Source organism: Podarcis filfolensis (assembly GCF_964270895.1).
Source record: "Podarcis filfolensis genome assembly, chromosome: 10".
NCBI classification, from domain to species: Eukaryota; Metazoa; Chordata; class Lepidosauria; order Squamata; family Lacertidae; genus Podarcis; species Podarcis filfolensis.
In genome coordinates, this window is record NC_139612.1 from 47,755,471 (window position 1) to 47,779,198 (window position 23,728).

The window sequence follows — 23,728 nt, forward strand, 5'->3', positions numbered from 1 at the left end:
GATGGTAATTTAGCAATTATCTTTTGAGTTGTGTAATCACTGTTGTCACAATCTCTTCTTCTGAAAGCCTGAGAATACTGTGGGAAACCATGCCAGCCTCATAGCATCTGAGGACATGATCCAGTTGCCCCTCCACAGGAGCTAAATTACCTCACTATGGTTCAGTAGCTGACACATGACAGATCACTAAGGTGCCGCACTGCTCCCCATTGTTTCGTAATGACTTGGTACAGGCAATGGCAGTAATTAATTGTGTGCTTGTTAGCGGAGCAAAGTGGCGACTAATGAAAGCTGTAATTTGTCAAGTGATAGCTGCAATGATCACATGGACAATTCACCCTTCATTAAAACACACCAATTTGCTTTTAAAGGGGCGGGTTTCCAGTGCGTGGGCACACACTCTCTTCTTGGGCCACATTACTTATAAGAACATAAGAGGCTGCTGGATCAGGCCAGTGGCCCATCTGGTCCAGCATCCTGTTCTCACAGTGGCCACTGGGATGCTTGCGGGAAACCCTCCAGCAGGACACACGCACAAGAGCCCCCCCCCTGTGGTTTCCTGTGCGTCAAAGAATAGACATAAACTGAGTGATTGAAAGATTTATGGCTCAATTATAAGAGGCCCCTTTTCTTTTGGGAGGTGTTGATTTCATCCTCCAGGTGATCTCTTTAATGAGCATCCATTCAGACTTGCTTGCTTACACAAAGCTTAGACAGTGTTTGGTCTTTATTAAGCCTTAGGTCTAACGGCAGAAAGTTGATTTCGTCGATTGCGCTCGGATGACAGAGCGCTTTAATCCACTTTAATTGCACAAACCTAAATTTCCGGTATGCTCTTGAATCCCTCCGGCAAAATATCGGAGGCAACCTGCAACTTTGTCAGTGTCTAATTAAACATGGAAACCCTTCATTCCCCACTGCAAGAAAGTGGCTTCTCTCTTTCTTCACCAGGGGGTTGGAGAGAGCTACAGCATGAGCCCAATCCATTCCTCACCCAGATATCTTCTCCTAAACTAGGAATGCTACGAAACAGAAGAGGCTCCCCTTCTGTGCTTCCCCCACCACTCCATCTGCTCTTCTGGATGTTTGGAAGCTACACAAGTAGCTTCCCCAACAAATCCAAAGCCTGGAGTCACAGAGTGTGATGAGAGGAAATGGCTAGCCATATGGGGCAAGCAAAGATAGAAAATATCTCTTGAAATGGCATGCTTGCACATGCCCCTCCCCGGCTGCCTGGTGGGGGGAAGGGACCAGTAGGCGGGTTGAGAAACAGCCTCTCTTCCCTTTCCTTCCTAACCCACAATCTGCTCTTCAGTTCAGCTTCCGTTTTGACATAACTGCCGGAGGCTTTCCGCCATCATCACTTGCGAGCCGTTAGATCTGACCGGGGGACTCAACGGAACTCCATAAGTCCGCTAGGCCACAGCCATGCAAGCCATCAAGTGTGTGGTGGTTGGAGATGGGTATGTACCATTTGCTTGAGGGGACAGGGGAGAGTGAGGGAAGGCGTGACTCTTCCTTGGAGTAGATCCTTCCTTGCTCCGAGGCCCCAGAGCTGACAGCTTCTCTCTCTCTGTCTTTCAGAGAGGCCATGCAAGCACAGGAAGGAACTGTGACTTGCTTCAAGAGCAATCAAGGGTGGGGGAAGAGCATGCCTTAGTCCGGGAGTGGGCGACTTGTGGCCCCGTCAGTTAATGTGGGGCTCCAGCTAGTGCGAGCAATGGTCCATCAGTCCCAGCTAGAATGGCCAATGGCCAGGGATGATGGGAGTCCAGCAACATCTTAGAGGGCCACAGGTTTCCCACCCCCATTTCAATATGTTGCATAAGAAGAAGGTGCTTTTCGATAAATTCTGACTTGGATACAGAGTGTGTTATTTCTGTGTTGCATTTTATGGCGTTACTTGTGGGGTTGAGGACAGATTGCAGAAGATTATTGTCCACATCCAAATGGTACAAGACTACTTTCTGTGGGAATGATTGGAGTACTTCCCTGGTCTTTCTGACAGCATTTCCAGAAACAGTTGCATTCTGTGGGTTGGTGGGTTTGAAGGGTGGGACAGCAGAGTCATCTCTGAAATGAATTGCAAGTGAAGATGTGGCCCTTGTATTTAGGCCATGCTTTCTCTGCATTAAACTACACACACATTGCTTTCTGAATCCTTCCCTGGGATCTTTCCCTGCTGTGCTGAGAAGATTGATTAATCTGAAACACCCTTGGAAGAAGAGCCACAGCTCAGTGGTAGAATATCTGCTTTGCAACTCCAGGTATGGTTGGGAATGTCCCCTTCCTGAAACCCTGGAGCCAGTCAGTGTAGACAAGGTTGAGCTAGATGGACCAACCGTCTACATTCCATTAGGCTTGTTCACACATTACACCGATCTGCCTCAACACACGTTTGTGTGAAAGCGTACAGCTCTTGATTTGTGCAGCTTAGGTTATCAGGTACGTAGAATGGGCACTTACTGAATGTTACATGTGGATCACTGTATGAGTGTACAGCTCAATTATTTATGTACACAGGTTGTACATGCAGGTTGAATGCAGTATGTGGACACCTCTAAAGGTTCTCAAGAGAGAATATGCATGTGACCATCCATGGGCAAAAGCTTACGTGGGAAAGCAGAGGCCTTTGCACCATGGCAGCCTAAGGCACTAAGAGTTTCTATTGTGTATAAGGCACCTATGTGACCCTTAAAGGTGTAACCAGAATAATCACTTCCTGGTGTCGCTAAAGATCGGCAATTGGGCCAGCAGCTGGAGGTGCAAGGGCTAAATGTGGGACTCTGGGAGAATACTACCTGGCCCAACAGTTTCCAAGTGAGAGGTGAAAACATGGGGAGCCAGATGGATTGTGGGCTTCCCACCATGCAACAGTAGACGTGTGCAGGTGGAGTTAGGCCTTTGGCCTGACACACACCTCTTCCTTTTTCTAAGTACTCCCCCAGTAAAACTAGTTGCTGATTGGAGAGAGCCAGAGTCAGAAGCCACCATGATGGATGGTGGGATGAGAAATGAGCAGTACTAAATGAGAGCATCTTTTACTGCACCAGCTTGTAAAAGGTTCAGCTCAGGAAAGTGCTTGCAGTACAAAGACTTCTTCATTGGGCAGCATCTTCACCTCCTTTCTGCTGATGTGGTCTGGGTGACTCAAAAACATATTATTTTCCACAAACAGAAGCTAGCTCCATACAAGCTTTCAACTTCTCTATGTCTGAGGTTTGCAGCCCGATCCTACGCATGTTTTCTTAGATGAAAGCCCGACTCAGTTTAGGAATGTACAAATCTGTCAGGTTCTGGTTTCCCATTTTTTGCAATCTTAAATTCACTTCTCCACATTTCCACATCATTAAAAAACTTGCACAAGGAACTTATAATCAACATTTTAATGAGAATTTCTCCTAATGCACACATTTTTTAAGGCAATTTCTGCTAATGCACACATGTTGGGGGGGGTGTGCCAGTTTCCCCTAATGCAACACATTTTTGAATGTTATTTTCTAATGAACACATTTGGCTGGAGAACTACAATGCAAAATTCAGAGAAGTGTGAATTTTGAAAGATGCCTAGGTTTTCATTAACACATTGTTTTGGAAAGTACCAATTTGATAGGATTCCCTTTAAAAGCAAACTCAATCCCATTTCTCCCCCACCCCTGCACTTCCTTGGACTGCAGCTTTAGTTTCTTGCATCTTGGATAGGATCTGTGCATGTATCTGCTAAGTAGCACTATGGACAGTTAGGGAGGAGGAGAGAAGCTTGAGGAGAAGTTTTGAATGCAACATCAAGAGGGTGGCACATATTGCAATGCCAGGAGTTTTGGATAAGGGTGTCACCTGGGCCAGCAGCAAAGAGACTTTCCCACTCCCTGCACTTTACTAGTCCCTTCCTCTTAAAAATACCCCAAAGAGGAAGTCTGTAAGCTCTCTTTCTCACATATGCATGCAAATTTTAGAAAACAGAAAGCACCATTCTCTTGAGCAGTTCAGTAGGGCAAGTACGTGTATGAACTAGATTACATATTCAATCTCCAACTAAAAAGATCTGGCAGATGCATCAGGTAGTGGGGGTTGAGGGGTCTTCAGGCTCTCCCAATTTTCAAGGAGGGGCTGCCCCCTCCCAAATCCTGTGTCCCTACTCTGCCTCCTCCTCCCCACCCAATGTCGTGTGGGCATCATGAGGCCAGGCACAGAGCCCTATTCTATCCTACTCTGCAAAAACAACTTCCCATTTTGGCCATTGTTGAGAGCTCACCTGAGCTTCATTGGGTTCAGGTAGTAGTTTAGGTTACAATCCTATACCCACTTACCTGTGAGAAAGACCCGTTGAACTCAATGACACTTGTTTCAGAGCAGACATGTATAGGATCGCCCTGTTAAAATCTTGTATGAACCATGTCACCATCCCATGTGATGTCCTGCTCTATATACCTTCTTTTAGAGAGGCACAATCTGTAACTATGTAGAGCAGGGTATTTTCAGTGGTGGCACCCACAATGTCACAGAATATCCCCTGGCACACCCACTAATCCTTTTCACTGCTCGAGATTTGTAGCAGATTGAAACCCCACTCCATCAACCCCTTTCCCATTTATAACGTCCCCCCAAAACGTATCCAACTATCCCAGCTTTTAAATTATTGAGAGTTTTAAAAATCATTTAAATTATTTTTATTTTACTATTGCTGTGTATTTCAACTGGTTTGAAAACATACCAGTTGCTCTGAGTTGTTGTTGTTGCTGTTGTTAAAGGGGAAGGTGAATTTAATGAATGAATATATGAATGAAAGTGACACCTTTTCTTGCGTTCCTTCCAGCTTTTCATTACCTTGGGATTAGAAGGGGCCCTCGGAGGGAGGCTCCCCCTTTCCCTACTGTCTGGACTTCCTGCTCTGCTTCATTAGCAGGCATATTACTGCAGAAACTGGAATTATATGTGTCATGTGCTTCTTTCCCCTTTTCTACAGAGCTGTGGGTAAAACCTGCCTCCTGATCAGCTACACCACAAATGCCTTCCCAGGAGAATACATCCCTACCGTGTGAGTATGGTGCAGCTCAGAGGCAAAGGATCTATAGGCTGTGGACCTTGAGCTTTCGAAGAATTGAGATAAAACTTATTTTTGTTTCTCCACTAAGTCTTTGGCCTGTAGAGAGAAAATAAGAAGGTAGCAAGTCCCCACAGCTCATGTCAATGCACTATCTGTGGGAAAGTTGTGGATAGTAGGAGAGGATATATTGATTAAATATTATCTTTCCTCACTCATGCTAGTGAGCTAATAGCAGCGCACCTTCCCTTGTACATAGCAGGAAGCTCATTGGTAGATTCGTTAGAATCTCTTGAGTTAAGCAATCTGGTCTAGCTTGTCCAGACTGGTTTTGTTCCTGGTAAATTCCCCTTTATTCCATCTTAAAAACAATAAAGATACAACAGTCTTCTTTTAAAAGTAATGAGAAGTTTACTTACATTCAGTTCACAATATGAAAGCAGGCTTTAGCTTGTAGTTACAGATACAAAGAAAGGTGTGGATTCCTCTTGTGAGGAATGAGCCCATGTGCTGCTGGCTGAGAGCCAGCAGACAGCAAAGAGCATCAAGATAAGGAGAAGGGAAGATGGCTGCATGACTAGCCCCTTTATGGGGTCTGCCAGGGTCACACACCAGGTCACATGCAGGGGGAGGAAGCTCCAGACCAGGTGTGACAGGAAGTCCTCCTGGCTGGAGTAACATCCCCCTGTGTGTCCACTCTGGGCAAACAGGCAATGTTGTATTTGACTGCTTTTTATGATGTTACACCCCACAGTGTCACAATAATTGCATTCCTTCAGGTGAAAACTAATGGTGGAGCAGTGTGTGTGTGTATATATGTGGATCTGCCTAATAGTCAAAGTCTTTATTAGTTAGCCAGAGGCTGCCCATTGTACAAACCCTGCTCCCCCTACACATTGTTGTTGTTTAGTCATTTAGTCGTGTCTGATTCTTTGTGACCCCATGGACCAGAGCATGCCAGGCACTCCTGTCTTCCACTGCCTCCCGCAGTTTGGTCAAACTCATGTTAGTAGCGTCAAGAACACACACTGAAAACAAGCTAGAAACGAAAGATCCCACCATCCTTCTGCACAGCACATGACCAAAAGGAAGTATATTGCTACATATATTTGTAATATGACTCGGTCTATTTCAACTGAAAATTGTGAACCATCTTTTTCTCAAGTGGAGGACTAGGACACTACCAGGTGGGCAGGACACAACCAGGTGGGCAGGCCATTTCTTTTTAATAGACAGGACTGCAGTTTTGATGGTGGACCACTTTATTTAATCAAAGGGCTTCATTATCCATACCTCAGTAAAGGGTAGGACACTCTGGAGAACTATCCAATAATATCTGAATCTCCAGGGATGTGCAGCAGCGTTGTTTAATTTATATGTAAATAATAGTATTACTGCTCTATCCAGTGTTACTTATAGTCCACTGTAGAGAGGCTAGTTTCTCTTCTGCTGCATGTTGTCTTCTCAGTATTGGAATGTGTGTTTTCGAAATGTGCTTTTTCTGCTATGTTATTATGAAATGGTTTTTATTTTTGTTATGCCATGAAATGGTTGCCATGCTGTGGTTTTGCTATGCTATTTTGAAAATGTTTTTGTAGTGTGTTTGATATGCATCCCTGTTTCTTTGTTGTGAGCCCCTTTGAGCATGATTTCTTTGTGGGAAAACAGTATACAGATAAAATGAATGCAATGGTGATATAGTTCTTGTATCCTCCTCACAAGTGGGCTTAAGGAGGAGAATATGGGATTTTTGTTGTTGTAAATTTTAATCACTATTAATTAGGATAAAACACACTTCATGATGGTTGGGAAAGCTCAGAGGCCGCATAATGTGTTGCTGACTACAATACTCTGACCATTGGTCATGCTGCCCAGGGCTGATGGGTGTTGGGGTCCACAATATCTGGAGGGCACCATCTTGAGGTAGCCTTGGGCTGGAGGGACATGGTAACATTCTCGAGCTGTTCAGACTATAACTGGGAATCAATTGCTTCATTTGTGTATTGGTTTAGTGTAGAGAAGCGGTTTGGAAGCTCAGGCTTCCAAGACTTCTATATCTTGGCCTTTGGGAGACTCCCTGGGTTACACCCCTTCTCCTTGTGTGTTTTCGCCTGATTGGTATGTGTCCTTGAACCCTGATAATTCAGAAACGTGTGTGTAGAAATTAGCTAGCTGTGCAAAGGTAACATTGTCATGTATTGCTCCACCCACTTTTGTCTCTGGCCCCGCCCATCACTGGCATGTTGCCTTCTGACTGAAAAAGGTTTGGTTTAGGCGTAGTATACATGCAGGGAGTTACTTATATGGGAGATGATTAAAGCTTTGACACATAAACACCCCCCAGTCTGAAGTGGTGCAGCCCTGAATTTTACCACTTGAGTCAAAACAGGCAGAGTAGTTGAGAGATACTTTTGAGTCACCCTAGGTGCTATTGTTGCCTGCTGGGATGTAGAAGGATCTCTTTGCAGGTTTAAATGGAATCCATTCAACTGATTTCCAAGGCAGAAGCTGCAGTGCTTTATCCCTTATAAAAGCACAATAATTCAACTTGATCCAGATCGTGATCATGTAAAAATTAACCAATTATTAATTTCGAAAAACAAAAACCAGGCCACTGATGTGATGCATAGGTATGCTGTGATATCACCTGAAAGGTTACGTGTTGGAATGAAATGTCACGTGTCCCCTAAGTAGCAACCATAGAAAGGTAAGAGGTTTATAGAGGGCTGTAGTTATATTTTCTCCCAATGTGTGTTAAAAGAGGGGTGGAGGTGCGAAACTTTCCTGCCATTAACTTCCTTAAATTAACTTATTTAGGATCTGTCATGTAAAACCTATGAGGTTGCATTTGTCAGGAAGCCAGAACTTGAACTATATTGCCTTTCTCCCTTAAACGAAAAAGAACAGTAACAGGAAACGCCCGACTCCACCCAGATACAATAAATTTCTGTGCCACCTAATGTCTAAACTATATCATGACAGTTTGCACACATTCTCCCAAGCCTAATTTTAAGCAATTCCCATCCCCCCTCGCCACAGCCACCCCATAAACCCATTCCCACTGCAGAGGCTTTCTGTAGGACACATGTGACTGGGTGAAGAAGGGGTAGGCTGAGATGTGTTCCTCCTGTGAACTTCCTAAATTTGACTTAAAATGGGCAAAGATCCTCCCCTTCGAAACAGCTCATGTTACTGTAGTTGGAAGCAGTGTCCGGGTAGAAACTGGCAAAAGCTCGACTTTGCCAAAAACAACAACAACTGAACAACTTTTGTGTCCTGATTTCCACTTTTTGAAATATGGCCACCCTGTTAACTAAGCTTTAAGGAACTGACACCTACTTTTGTTACAGATTTGATAACTACTCTGCCAATGTAATGGTTGATAGCAAACCTGTAAACCTGGGGTTGTGGGATACAGCTGGCCAGGAGGACTACGACCGCTTGAGACCTCTCTCCTATCCTCAGACAGTGAGTTCCTCTTGTTTTCTCATATGCATTTTCTCTGCAGTTTTGGACTCAGTTATCCATGCTCTAGTGACCTCCCTATAGCTGGACTACAGCAATGCACCATGTGTGAGGCTGCCCTTTGAGACAATCTGGAGGCTGCTCCTAGTGTTGAAGGCAGCTGATAGGCTGCTAAGTGCGGCAGCTCAATGGGACAATGGATCCCTGGTCCCGAAAGCACTGCACTGGCTGCCAGTCAGCTACCCGAGCCATAAGTGGCCCAGGGCAGAAGCACCTAAAAGAGCAACTTTCCTACTGTCAACCACCTCAGACTCCATGCTTGGTATACCACCTTATTGATGATTGACCTGTGTGAGGGTCTTCCCAGTGGCCTGAAGTGGACCACTCAACACTGCTTCTGCCTATAAAGAACAAATCACATTTGACTATATTATCCTTCAGAACCAAAAGATAATTGAACTTTTTATTATGTTTATTCTGCAAAATCAAGTCATATTTTTCAGCACTGGTGTAGGCTTTGGCTTATGTTTTCCTTTTTGGTACTGCCTTTTCCCTGCTCACACAGATACAAAGGAGATCAGGGCTTTTCTAACTTAAATAGAAAAACAAAAGTGAGTACAGTGGTACCTCTGCATGAAAAATTGCAATAGGCCAAAATCACTTCTTCCTGTCATAGACTAAGATGAACTGTCAGGTAAAGCCTGAAATGGAGGAAAAAAGTTAATACTCTGTGTCACGTGTAGGAAACATTTTGCCATCTGGATGCTGCTGAACTACAGCTCCCATTATCCCTGGCCATTGGTCAGGCTTGCTGGGGCTGATGGGAGTTGGAGTCCAGCAGTATCAGGACTTGGAACAGATAGACCTTCAAACAAAGGGCGGACCTCTGTAATGTAGAACAGATGCCCACCTGCCTGTATGTGGGATGGTGACAAGAATCAAATGTAACTAATAAAGGTTATCCTAGGGTGTCAGAAGGAACATGTCCTGCCCTACACTCTTATTCAGTTTCTAGGTTCTCTTTCACTTATTCGTGAAATAGCACTAGTAAGTTTGGGGTTTGTTCTGTCGCTCAATCAGTTTAGTACGTCAGTGCAATCTTCCTTCTCTAACGTTTAGCGTATTATTTGTGCTGTTTATTTATTTCAATGAAACAGATAATGAACTCGCTTATTAAAATCAATGGAACCCAAAAAAATGCTTAATCGGATCATGCTCCAAGTTTTGCAGTCTAATGAAAAAACACTGGAGTGTGCTAATATTCATTTTGTTTTTGTTTTTTAATTTTTTTATTACATTTTTCTAAATTACATTTCAAAATATTCATTTAAACAACCTTAAATCAGTGACTTACCTTCTTCTCCTTCCGTGGTTCGTTTTGCATACCATACATCCCTGCATAGTTTACATGAACAATCCATTCAGTATTCCATTGTTACATCCATAAAAACTTATTTACACTGTTGAATTTATCTTAATGCTACCAGTGTTCTTAAATAAACACAATTTTCACCAATATAGCTGGTAAACATTTTCCAGTCTTCTTTAAATGTGCATTCTTCTTGTTCTCTTATTCTATAAGTTAAGTCTGCAAGCTGTGCATATTCCATCAGTTTAAGCTGCCATTCATCTTTGGTTCTAATATTCATTTTGGATTGGTTTCCCTGATTATAATTATTTAGATTGATCTGCATGGTTTAATGCACTGTTTGCAGGGTTGTTGTTGCTTTCACCCTATCACTTTATAACTGGCTAATGTGGAAATAACGATAGTGTCTCACCTTACAGGGTGGTTGTTAAGGATTGCTGTGATGAAGTACCTGAAATGCTTTGAGTACTTGGGCAAAGCACTATATAAATATTTGGTGTGTTTTGTGTTTTGCTACATGAGACAGCACCAACCCTCAGTGTGACTTTTAAAGTGTCCTTTTTTATTTTATGCCCACAGGACGTCTTCCTCATCTGCTTCTCTCTAGTCAGCCCTGCATCTTATGAGAATGTCCGTGCTAAGGTGAGATCATCCTGGTGTTTGTGCAGCGGAGGAAGGAGGCACAGGGCACGTGAGAAATTGATCATACTTGGCCTTGGGGCCCGCTGCAGCGTGGAAAACGTGGTGACCCTGGATGTTTTCGGCAGGGACTGGCTGGATGAAAAGGAGTAGTGGGAGGCACCAGCCAGAGAACCCCCAGGGAAACCCCAGAGGAGGAAGACTGAGAGCCAGGGGATTGGTGGTGGGACACCGAGGAGAGGTCAGAGGGAGAAGATGGGGTGGAGGTGATGGATGCTGAAGGGGCTACAGCAGTGGCGTCACAACGGGGGGCAGGGGGTGGAGTACCCCGAGTTCCATGTCTGCAGGGGTGTCAAGAAGTCACCCCGCGGGGGCTCACGGCAGCACGAGCAGCCATCGTGCTGCCGCAGCCACATGTGGAGGATCCTCTGCTCGCAGATGTTGCCACAAGCAGAGGATCCCGGTGCCAGCGGCAAACCACTAAGTACTGCGCATGTGCAGCATCTGTACGTAGCGCCGTCGCACATGTGCTGTATAGCGGTTTGCCGTCGTCGCCGCCACTCCAGCGCCATACGGGTGGTTCCGGGACCCTCTGCTCGTGTCTGCAGCTGCAAACGGAGGATCCTCCATTCACAGCTGTAGTGGCGACGGAGGGATCCCGGCACCATCCGTACAGTACTGGAGTGGCACTGATGGCAAACCGCTATACAGCACATGTGCGGCATCACTACATACGACGCATCTATCGTACGTAGCGAAGCCGCACATGCACCCTACGTAGCGACGCCCGCCCTGGGTGTCACAACACCTTCCTTCGCCCCTGGGCAACCGGGCTTGGTGAGCAGGAAGAGCAGTTCAGACTATGAGGCTGAAGCAGAGGAGGTCAAGAGACTGCTGAAGAATCCAGGAAGTCTCCCTCTCCTGCTGAGACCAGCTCCCCTCCCCTCTGGTCTCCAAGAACTCGGAGAGTAATGAGAAGAGCAGAACAGAGAACAGGGGTGCACAGATGCAGTTTGAGACTGCTTGGAAAACATTTGGGAGAGGAGGAGCCTTAGAAAGGGTGGGAGGCAGGGACCTGGCAACTGTTCCATAGGAACAAGACCTACTGGGGAGTGTTGCTGAGACCACTAGGCTGAGTTGCATGTTTATTGAATAAAGAATAAACTTCATTGACAACAGAGCAGGGGCGGAGGAAGGGGGTGCAGTGGAGGTGGACCGAACTAGGTGTCTTCGCTGAAGGGGTGACATTTGGCACGCCGCCCACCTGCGACTCCCAAGCCTACCCCGAGCCGTTGGGGGAAGGGGGGAGCTGCACCGCTTTGCCGGCAGCATTCCCCCCTTCCCCCTTCATTTTGACAGCTCAGGGGAGGCTTTGTAGTCATGGGCGCATGGCATGCCAAATGTCCACCATCAGCAGCTCGCTCCACCCCATGGGCAGCTCACTTTGCCTCCAGCTGCAGGGTGTGTGCACCGCTCCATGCACCCAAGTGGCAATCCCGCATCTGGGAGGGCACCCTCCATGCCCCGCCCCCCTCGGGAGCACGTCCACCATGGGCAGCGCAGGCATATGCTCTGCCGCTGCAACAGAGCTCTGCTTCCTTTATTGCTGATCTGCCTCCGACTCCAGCCCTGACAGCTTTGATGCCTTGCAATTGACAAATTTGCTAGGGCTTAGTCCTGGGGTCCATTGAAATGCCAAGGCCTAGGTTTTGAAAGACCACCTCCTTTCCTTTGTACCATCATGAGTGTTAAGATCCACTATGAAGATCAGCTTGTACCATCATTGTTAAGAACAAAATGAGTCCCAGAGGCACCAAGTGATGCTGCCAGAAATCTGCCAAGGGACCAGTGTTGCTTCCACTTCCTCCTCCCCACCTGTGCTGTCGCTTCCGCTTTCTCCTCTGTCCACACCTCCCCACTGTTTCTCTTCCTGTCTGTGGGTGGCTTCCTCCCACACACCTGCCTGCAGAAAATGGACTTTAACAGGATGGAGGAGTGGGAGTATACAAAAGTGGAACTGGGGCTGCCTGTGACAAATGGGTAGAGGCCAGCAGCATGATGAATGGAAGGTGTGGGCACCACGCAAACCTGGAGCTGGCCCTAGGCAAAAAAATATGTGATACAAGAGTTCCATGATGAAACCTCCTGGTTATTGACTGGTTGTGCTTCAGAAACAGTTGTGGAGAAGTCTGGGTTTCATCAGAGCAGCAGCACTGGGGAGGTGATGCTTAACTGTTTCCTCCTGTGCCACTTTTCCAGTTTAAATTTACTCCCCACCCACCTCCCAAAGATACTATTTGCTGGATCTGGTGTGTGTGTGTTTGTGTGTATATAGATGCCTGTATTTATTTCCCCACTATTACCAGCATAGGGGTGAAATATAGATCAGGAAAAAGATACAGGAGAAAAGATCAAACTCCTCATCTCCAGCACACATATCAAAATCAGAGCCCCTGGGCTGCTTTAAAGTTAGATTTTTCTTAAAAGATGACCCTATTATGAATAGGGATGGTGTGAATCAGCCCTTGCCAAGCTGGTGCCCTCCAGATGTTTTGTACTGCAACTCCCAAACATCTGGAAGGCTCCACCTTGGCAAAGGTGGTAATATTAGATTTGTTTTGATCCAACAAGACAATTATTATCGTCTGTAAAGCGTTTGCTAGATAGACTACAATGATACGAAATGTAGCCCAGTTTCTTTCTTTCTTTTTGTTTCTCGCCTCACTCTTCCCACTTCAAATCTTGAACTTTCTTCTAGTGGTTCCCTGAAGTACGGCATCACTGCCCTAGCACTCCCATGATCCTCGTGGGCACAAAGCTGGATCTCCGAGATGACAAGGACACCATAGAGAAGCTCAAAGAGAAGAAGTTGGCACCCATTACGTACCCACAAGGCCTTGCGCTGGCCAAGGAAATTGGTATGTGAGGGTGAGGTGGTGGGAGGAGATGCCCCAATTCAAACTGGGGCTGTTAAAATTGTGGAAACCAGCATAAGAACATGTTGGGTCAGGGAGGTGACCCATCTAGTCACAGCAGCCAACCAGATGCCTATTGGAAGCTCGCAATCAGGACATGTTCCAATTCTGGAAGGATCTGTCCACTTCGGGTCTCTCCTTTTCTCATTTTCCCAGCCTTAAATTCAGTTTTCCACATTTCTGCAACAATCTGAAATTTACAGCTGATTCCCAATTTGCAAGGGGCATATATTCTGGGTGCCTGCGCACCTAAATGAAATTTCCAAAAGTGGGGAGCACCCCCTTAACACCCTATAAATGCCCTCTCTGCTGCTCTCTCTCCAATCCATAAAAAAGCACTGTATCCAAAAATTCCCACAACTAGAATCGAAGCTCTAGGACTGCCAGGAGGCTGGAGGACATGTGGGAAAGTGGTGGTTGCTGCTGTACTCCCCTGCACGTCAGCCGGTGGGCGGGGAGGCTGAGCAGCATAAACAAAGCCCTGCTATGCCTCTGGTGTCTTTGGGGCTTCCTCTGCCCTCACCCACGTCCTCTTTGGGTTCTGGGGTGGGTCTCTCTCCCTCCCACCATTTCCTGGTTGGAATTGAATTATTTCATTATGTCATGTCACTGCGCATGTGTGCAGTTGTGTGCAAGTCAATCACACATAAGTGGGAGGACACCTGTATTCATTTTCACAAATATTCCTCAGCATTTCAGTGTGAATTTCTCTTTGTGAACACATTTTTGGTATGCACTTTTAACGAATGTGCCATGTCAAAAGTGTGTGTGTGTGTGTGTGTGTGTGTGTGTGTGTGTGTGGTGGGGCTCCTTGCCTGATTCTGTGCATGCTCCTCCTTATGCATCAATGCTGCTCTCCAGTTCACATATCTATATTGCAGCAGAGCCATTTTCCTACCATTGCACAAACTGCATTGGGTGAATTGCTGCCTATGCTACTCCTCTAGGACACTGCCTGCTTGCGCCATCTTAGAATGATGCACACTGCTTTTGCTAGCAGAGGTTACAATGCAGCCCATTTGTAGAGGAGATTGCTTGTGAAGGAAGGCTGAAGCCTTTTTGCCTCAGATGCCAAGACGATGCCAATCTTGGAGGAGTCCCACCTGATGCCTGCTTATTTTCTCGGCAACATCCTTCCTGTGCAGGATGACCTCACTATCAGTAGTTCATCCGACTGCTTTTGCCTTAACTGTGAGCATTGGAGATGCTTTTCAGACTTCCTCCTCCTCCTCTCCACTCCCTGGCCTTTTCTGTCCGGAACTGGTCTTCAAAAGTTCTGTCAGTTGAAACACTGTTCAGCCACAACTTCCTTTTCCTGCCGTGTGGTCTGGTGCTAACCAGCAAAGGGTAACATGCTGCACTCGCTCATTCTCAAGGCCCCTTTCTCTCATTGTACAAGCAACCCCGTTCTTTCCTGCGTAGGTGAATTCATCTTTCCTTTCCACCGCAGCTCCAAGACCTAAGTGGTTGGGCATTTGGGGATACGTAGGTTGAGCAAGAGCCTAATTTGTTCAGGACTTGGCAAATTAATATGATGAATTAGGTTCCTAGGGCAGCCAAGAGACAACAAGTTTAAAACAGTGAATAAATAAAGGAAGCATATAGACAAATGCAGAAAATGAAAGCAAACGAATAAAGCACCAGACTGTTTAAACAAATGGTGAAATCTATTTGCTGTATGTTACAGCAGTTCTGCAGATGGAGCAGCACTTGGTGGTCAAAGTCCAGGGCCCATCAGCTCATTACACACCCCATGACCAGCCAAAGAACAAGAAGATGGCAGCATCAAAGAGGCCTTGTGTTAAGCTGAGACAAACATCTTGGGGCCCACTAGAGCCTACATGGTCACTGCAGCTTCCTTTTTTCTTATTTTTAAAAACATATTATCACCAGGGAGCAACCAAGCCAGGCACATTCACAGCTGCAGATGCCCATTTATTATGTTTCACTTATTAGAATCAAAGGTCCGTACAGTTAAAGCTATGGTTTTCCCAGTAGTGATGTATGGAAGTGAGAGCTGGACCATAAAGAAGGCTGGTTGCCGAAGAATTGATGCTTTTGAATTATGGTGCTGGAGGAGACTCTTGAGAGTCCCATGGACTGCACGAAGATCCAACCTATCCATTCTGAAGGAAATCAGCCCTGAGTGCTCACTCGAAGGACAGATTGTGAAGCTGAGGCTCCAATACTTTGGCCACCTCATGAGAAGAGAAGACTCCCTGGAAAAGACCCTGATGTTGGGAAAGATGGAGGGCACAAGGAGAAGGGGACGACAGAGGATGAGATGGTTGGAGAGAGTTCTCAAAGCTACCAGCATGAGTTTGAGCAAACTGTGGGAGGCAGTGGAAGACAGAAGTGCCTGGCGTGCTCTGGTCCATGGGGTCATGAAGAGTCGGACATGACTAAACGACTAAACAACAACAACAATTGTAGAGTTGGAAGGAACCCTGAGGTCCAACCCAGCTGCAATGCAGGAATCCTGTCCACAGCCTTCCCTGAGTGGGCTCAAACCACCAATCTTCTGGTTAACAATGAGACGCACTCATCTATTACTATTTTCTGTCACCTATAGTATTTATCACCAAATCAATGTGTTTGCGCGTTCAAACCCAGAAACCTCCCCCCTAAATAAATTCACACATGACTCAAATTTTGGTTTTGGTTTTTGGCAGAATTTAGGCCACAACTTTATTGATTACAGAAAGTGACTGGTTGCATATGCTCTGGTTCGACTAGCTCCCTGCCATGAAGGTAGCGCTGACCCAGGGTTCCAGCATAGGTCAGCCAAGGGTGAACACCTGCATATGCGGAAAGCTGGGAATGGGCTAACTCCGCCACCCAAATGTCCCCCTGGACTCAGGCACGGGCACAACCCCCTCTCAGGGGTCGACCAAACCATCGAGTCTCTGGATTCCTTTAACGGAATACCCTTCACATAGGGATGGCGAGAGCGTTCTCCAATCTCTATCACCTGAACCAGAGCCTATCCACAACCTTACAAGTTGCGACGATTTGCTACGCGGCAGGCGAAACCCAAATGGTAACAGCCAGTCAGCGAAGTGGGGAAAATTCCTACCATGCCCCTGTCCCAACGACAGACGACACACGATGGCATAGCAAGATCAAGCGCAACGCCCTAAAAGTAGGGAGAGGTGAGCGGGTGTTCCAAATGCATGTGCCAAAAGAGGAAGCTCTGGGTCACGTGCATGGGTATAAATAGGTCCCTCAAACCATTTGGACTGCGTCCCATTGGCCAGATTGCACCCAGCTTCGAGGGACCTACCAATCGGGTGTTGTGGCTGTCCAAACGTACCCACCCACAACACAGGGTGTTGGTTGTCCAGGTCTCACTGCAATATGTGCCCTCTTTAAGGGAGGACCTGATTTAGCAACAGGGCAGCAGAAGTAAGTTCCCATTTTGTCCCTGTACTCATGATGATGCTGTGATTTATTTGAGCTTAAAAAGCACCCCTTCCTCAGAATGTTTTTTTGTATTCACAGATGCAGTGAAGTACCTCGAGTGCTCAGCACTGACTCAGCGCGGCCTGAAAACAGTGTTTGATGAGGCAATTCGAGCAGTTCTCTGTCCACAACCCACAAAGACAAAGAAAAGGGGGTGCAGTATCCTTTAAGGGTAAGTAAGTAAGTAAGTACTGGCAAAGACCTTCATCTGTCTTAGCCCTCACTGCCAGACGAAGAGCTCAGATCTCCAGTTTGGTTTCTGCCAAGAACTTTGATACTTAAATCAGAATGGTACATAAACAAGGCATGGTTACAAGGTGCAGCAGGTGTACCAGAGGACCAGATATGTGGCTAGGTGGAAGCTAAGACACTGATTCAATGAGCGACACTTTTTGGAAGGATGGGACAGGTCACAACACTTAGTGTGGCAAATGGACAGAGCCCTGAGACTGGGCAAGCAAGCAGGCAGTTCTCTGAGTGTGTTGAGCTTGAAGAGTCTGTTCATGCCAGGGCCAGCATCCCTTCATCTTGGGAGGTGGAACCGATTCTGGCTCAACATCTGATTCACTCTTAGCGGCTTACCACTGCCTCCAGTCCTACCTAAGCTGCCACCCCCTCCACCAGTTCCTGAACCACTTGTATCTTAACAGAGATTGTGGGAAAGAGACCTGAAGACACCAGATAATGAGACTGTGGCTGGGAGGGAAAACTGTAAAACAGAATCATTCTGTGACTTGCTGTTAATTCCCTTATACAGATTGGGAATTCAGAGATACCTCACCATGGATGGGAGAGCAAATAGGAACCAACTCCCTGTTATATTGGTTCAGATGTAATAAGCAGAAACAAGGAAAGGTACAGCAAGTGAAATCAAGAGACCAATTGTTAAGATATGGGGAAAGTATGGATAATGTTTTTGGCCCTGGAAATTTCCCCTGAAATATGGGCTTTCAGAAAATGAAAGAAAAACGAGACTATTCTGCCTGGATTAGAGAGGACACAACCAGATTCAAAGACACTATATTTCAGGGGGTTATGGTCTCATAAAGCCAATTAGCAGAAAAGCAAGTCAATCTCCATCTGCCGATTTTTGCAGCATCTGCCAATAAGGAGCTATACTGAAAATATTACAAGAGCAGTCGATATAGAAAGGGATCCCATGTTATTTGAGAAAATTAGTTTCTGGAAAAGAAAAAATGTTTGCTGTCTAAAAGGTATAAAATTTTAGTAGTCCCAAGCGGTCGCAAAATCAGTATTGCAAAACAGAATTGGGAGAGTTCACTGTGACTATATTGGAGGTACAGAGGAATTATGTGTACAGGCCCTTGTAAGATAGGTAATAGATGCAGTACTCCCCCCCCCCAGGTGGTACTCAAGGGCACGCAGTACCGACCCCTCTCTTTTTTGTTGTTAAAAATGTAGCGTTTACTGTAACAACTTCATGGTGAGTACTGGCAGCTATTTTTCTAGGGGGGAAGTACTGGATAGATGGAAATTCAAAGGAGAAATTCACAAAGCAACACCTAGGCAGAATTATACCCCAGTCACTATACCAAATATATTCCTAGCTGTGTCACACATGCATTCAAAGTGTAGGAGAAGAAAGGAACTTTCGCTCACATCTGGTGGGATTGCAGCCTGGTTAATGAATCCTGGCAAACAACAATTCAAAGCCTAAGAGATATCACAAGCTTAGAGTTTCAATTAAACCCTCTAACAATATTTGGGGGACATGTTAAAAACCAATTAGGGAGAGACTATATAACTATAATTAGTTACACATATGCTAGCTGACTTTGCTAGCAAAAGCTTGGAGAACATCCTGTGTCCCGACAGCTGATCAATGGAAGATCTGGAACAGTATGGTCATGGATTAAATTGCTGGTTGCAAACTGTTATGGAAAGGGGAAATACAGACTTTTTAAAGAACTCAGATGTCTTTTATTCGGCAATGGAATCAAAATAGACCAGATGAATGAGTGACTGCAGATTTTCTAAGCCTGAGATGAGTTTCTGATGCTATATGTGTGTGTATATAGGATAGAAATAAGGTTTGTAAATCTTAACATATGCACCCTAACTTCCCTCAGAGAATCCTGGGAACTGTAGTTTTGTTAAGGTTGGTGGGAATTGTAGCTCTGTGAGGTGGTGGTAAACTACCACTATCAGGATTCCTTGGGGAAGTTGTTTGCTTTAAATGTACTTTAAAATTTCATTTATTCAGCCTGTAGGTCCACCCATTTACTGGTCATGTGAAGGGGCTCTACTTTAATTAAAATTCAGGGGCAGCCCCACTTCCCCCTCACATATTCACTGAATGCATAAGGGAGGAATGCGTGATTTCCCCACTTACACATTTGGTAAGAAAGTCAAGAAAATTTGGATGGACACTCAACTGAATATGAGAGGGGAGCTTGCTGAAAATAGATGTTGCCTGATACTATCCAAACAGGAGTTCCTACTGCTGCTTGGGCATCTAACACAATTAGAAACTGCTCTCCTGTCTCAGCTTTAGTCAGCAGCAGCCAGGCTGATGGTATCATCTGTACTCTCGCTCTCCTTCCCCCCAGACCAGTCTTTAATGAGTGGCTCTAGTTACCCTCAACAACAAAGGGCAGAGGAGCGGCAAGAAAAATGGGTTGCCGGGAGCCCAAGAGAAGTCCCAGTGAACCAGCCCACCATTGCTCTTTCTTTCCTCATTTTTTTCTTTGTTAGAGCTGTGGGCAGGTGTCCAGCAAGCAAACACCATGAATGGAAAAGGACTCTCCACTGACCATAGGTCTCCAGCACACTTTCCCCAAAGGAAACCTGACCTTATAAAGGATGCTTGGAAGTCCCCACTGCACTGCCACATGGAAGTCTCACTTGCGGATGGCGCAGACTGACTCTTTTTATTTGTCTTCCAGATTCCAGACCCGGCTCCCTCACCCAATGAATTTGCTCCTTTCTCTGGGCTTTGCTGATTGGAAAGAGACTGAAGACTGGATTCCTCTCCTGTATCTCCCGAAGTGATGCCAGTGAAGAGTTTTGAGATTTTTTAGGGGTGGTGGTGGATGCTTCCACACTAGTTATTTAGTCTGGAATTGCCTCCTGGAATTCCTCACTTGTTAGGAAGCCCCCCCCCCATCACACCATATTTAGTCTGCTGTGTTCTATTGTTTTTCTGATTCATTGGCCTGTAGTTTCCACCCCCAACCTGATCTATGGCTATTGTTTTTAAAAAAGTTTAGTGCAATTGTAGCACCAGTCTCTTCAGTGTGGACAGGAAAAGCGCTATTAAGGGGTTTCAAGGCTTCTGTACTTTCCAGTTCCTCTTTGAAGGTTTATTCCGTTTTATTGCTTCCTGTTGATCTTGGCTAAAGGGTTTTTGGTTAACAGAGTGTACTTTGCACCTTTAATAGCCTTTCTAAATTGCTCCAATGACAGTTTCTCTCCCTGTGGATGGGAGAGGAGCTTCTAATTACTGCTTTCATCTCACTAGACCTTTATTTACTTATTTTAATGGTGAGATAGCATCATAAAAGTGCTATTTCACCATTAACCAAAGAAAAGAGGGGGGGGGAATAAGAGAAAATAAGTACTTAACATCTTTCCTCCCCCCTACCACAATTCCCTGTGGGAAGAGAAACTGACCCTGGGGCAATTTAGAAACACCATTCAGCATTTTCAACGTATACCAACATGAAATAGTAAAACAGAAGGCTTTTGAATAGCATTGGAAAGGACCTTTGCTGAATGGGCCTTTCTTCTGAGTAATTAATGGATGATCTCGACCCTTGTATTGCTGGAGAATACCGCGCTTTGTAAAGTTTCTTGTGTGGTAACTCTGTTTTAATTCCACTTCTAGCCAATTGTATAAAAGCAGTGCTTCAGCTGTGCTAATGGGCTCTTGTGTGCAAGTGCCCTTGTTCTCTGAAATCTCCCCATATAACCTCTCTGTCCCTGATCACAGCATCGCAAACAAGGCTCAATAAAGGCTCAATAAATATCTCTGCCACTCTTCTTCTGCTACCCTTGTCTTCTGGTTCTAAAGAACTATGATAAAGAGACGGGTATTCAGGGCTGGGCCTCTCTGATGACGACATGTCTCCTACTTAGCTAAGAAGCTGTAACTCACACATTGCATCTCCTTTTGCAAAGCATCATGACAACTCTGACCTACATCAAATCCTCATCCTGGGACCTTGGGGATGTTCTGAGGGATTTTTGACCAATTATGGAGTTCAAGCTAAAGGAGGTGTGATTTGTCATAGATAAGTCAGGGCCATGGTCACTTTTGCCTCAAAAGGCATAGTTTCAGTCCTTGGCTTAAGCCAGTCAGGTGCCCAAGTTCCTTGATACGGGGAAGAAATACACTTCGTCATTGGATGGTCTGTCCCATGTTGCTGGGACATCTCTGTATGTAGGTGAGCAACTCAAGATTTCCTCCCAGAGATGCTACCTTCTTTCCCCCACCTTCATGATCCTGACATACCAGGATCTGGGAAGGGTGGGTTGTGGTTCGAGGACCCGATCCCCGCTTAGTGGAATGAAAACACACGGACACGTGATATAAGGTTAATGGGCAAGAAAAGGCCACAACTTTATTGATTACAGCAAGTGAAAAGGTATTGGCTTAGGCATTGGATCACGTCAGTTGACTCCACCCACTCGGAGAGGGGTGAGTCTAAAAGGGGGGTTTATTCACCAGTAGATGGAGCCTGTTGATGATAATCCAACTATAAGCTCTCCCCTGATGTCACCGAGGGTCGTGCCATGGCCCCCCGCCACACAGGCATCGGACAGAATACACGACCGCCGGATTCCTTTAACGGAATACCCAAAAATTGAAGGCGTAGGCGATGGCCACACCTAGCCCTTCCACACACCACAAACACATTATTCCAATGCCTAACCTACCCACCAATACCACGAAAGTTGTGACGATTGCTACGAGGTAGGCGAAAAAACCACAAAGCCTAATGCCAAATGGAAAAATTCCTACCAGGCCCCCTGGACAACCAGGGCGACCAACCTAGGGTCCATAGCAAGGCCAAGAGAAAAAACTGAAACCCTGAGCTCTAAGGGAGTGGAGGGTGGGTGACTCGCGACGGGACGGCGAAAAGTGAGGCCGTGTGGCTGGTGCAGCAGCAAGTTAAGCTGCCGTCCACGCCCCTTCCAAGGCACCTGGTTGGGTGCTTGCCTGTGGGCGTGGTGCGCCAGCCAGGAGAGTGGGAGGCAGGGGGCTAACGCCCCCTGCTTGAGGCGGAGATTGGCTCCCACCCACAACCCCTCCCCTCTTTGCAGTAGGAGAGTCTTTATTGTGGGCTTCCTCCCTTTTCCCATTGGTTAGTTCCTTTCCCCCTCTGCCCCCACTTGCATGATTGGTTGCAGTCCTCCAATCCTTGTCTCCTCATTCAGGAACCTTTTGAAATGACTTCTGGGATTCCAGCATTCTGTCACCTCTAGTCCAGCCATACAAACTCACGATCGGGTCGGCTGAGCTGTGCAGTCACAAGTGGACCCCAGACAGGAGGCAATGGCAAGAAAGCAGCCTACAAGAGCCACTTGGACATTTAACAGGCCAGAAGAAGGGATGTGAGGAAGCCTCAGTCAGGTTTATTTCTGTAATCTGAGGCCACATTCACACCATACATTTAAAGCACTATGATACCACTTCAAATAGTGATATAGCTTCACCCAAAAAATTATGGGAGCTACTTAAGGGTGCTGGGAGTTGTTAGGAGACCCTTATTCCCCCTCTCAGAGCTATAATTCGCAGGGTTCTGCATGAAGAGGGAATGATTGTTCAGCCACTCTTTGTAACGTACCTCTGTGAGGGGTCTCCTAACACTTCTCAGCACCCTTAACAAACTAAGTTCCCAGAATTCTTTGGGGGAAGGCATAACTGTTTAAAGTGGTATCATAGTGCTTTAAATGTATGGTGTGCATGTGGCCTGAGATGCCCTCCAGACATTTTGGATTATAATTCCCATCAGCCCCACGCAACAAGATTGTTCTAACAAATGGGCAAATTTCCTTGCTGCTCCCTGTCACAGGCTTGCCTCCAAGGCATTTGCTTGAGGCAGAGTCTCACACACAGGAAATCTTCCTAATGGTGCCATATGTAACATTATTTTCTGGGTCCTGTAAACCATTTCCTACGGGGTTTGGCAATCAGCATTAGTCAGACCCCCAGGCCTGCTGAGATTCTAGCTTGTCTGAGCCCAGACGTAATATATCAAGTTCCTGACCTAAACTGTGTTGCCATGGCTTCATGTTGCAAAAGAAGAATCTAAGGCTTCAGTAAACTTCTGCCGAGGACTTTTCTAGGTCCATGTTTTTATCTTAGTGTGTGATGGCGTTTTGAGACATGTTGGTGGGTAGAATGTTCTTCTCAGAAGCGTATCTTTGGCCCCTGGATCTTGTGCAACTCTCCTGTATTCAGGTTGTTTGGGTGGGAAGGGGTTGGGGAACTACTTCCTTATAGGTTCCTAGGAAATAAGTATTGAAATGACTCCTTGCTCTCAAGATCTATACTGAGCTTGTTAAAGGGGCACAAAAATAAAATAGTACATGTGCAGGCAGGCATTAGGCTTGTGAGATCCACTTTTTGAAATAGCAGCACTAATAGCAGCCCAGAGTGGCTGGGGAAACCCAGCCAGATGGGTGGAGTATAAATATATTATTATTATTATTATTATTATTATTATTATTATTAACTGGAGCGACATGTAAATTAAAGACACAGGGCACAGCCAGATGAAGAACATAGGAAGAATACCTCATACCGAG

General features: G+C 45.9%; 1 protein-coding gene across 1 annotated transcript; it reads left to right on the top strand.

The window, feature by feature from the left end:
* Positions 1-1,296: 1,296 nt before the first annotated feature.
* Positions 1,297-20,956, top strand: RAC2 (Rac family small GTPase 2). Its single transcript, XM_083573990.1, has 7 exons — positions 1,297-1,463; positions 4,967-5,038; positions 8,395-8,512; positions 10,458-10,520; positions 13,276-13,435; positions 16,994-17,126; positions 19,861-20,956. The coding sequence occupies exons 1-6, from the start codon at positions 1,429-1,431 to the stop codon at positions 17,122-17,124; spliced, it is 579 nt and encodes a 192-aa protein (XP_083430116.1). The 5' UTR covers positions 1,297-1,428; the 3' UTR covers positions 17,125-17,126; positions 19,861-20,956.
* The last annotated feature ends 2,772 nt before the right edge of the window (positions 20,957-23,728 follow it).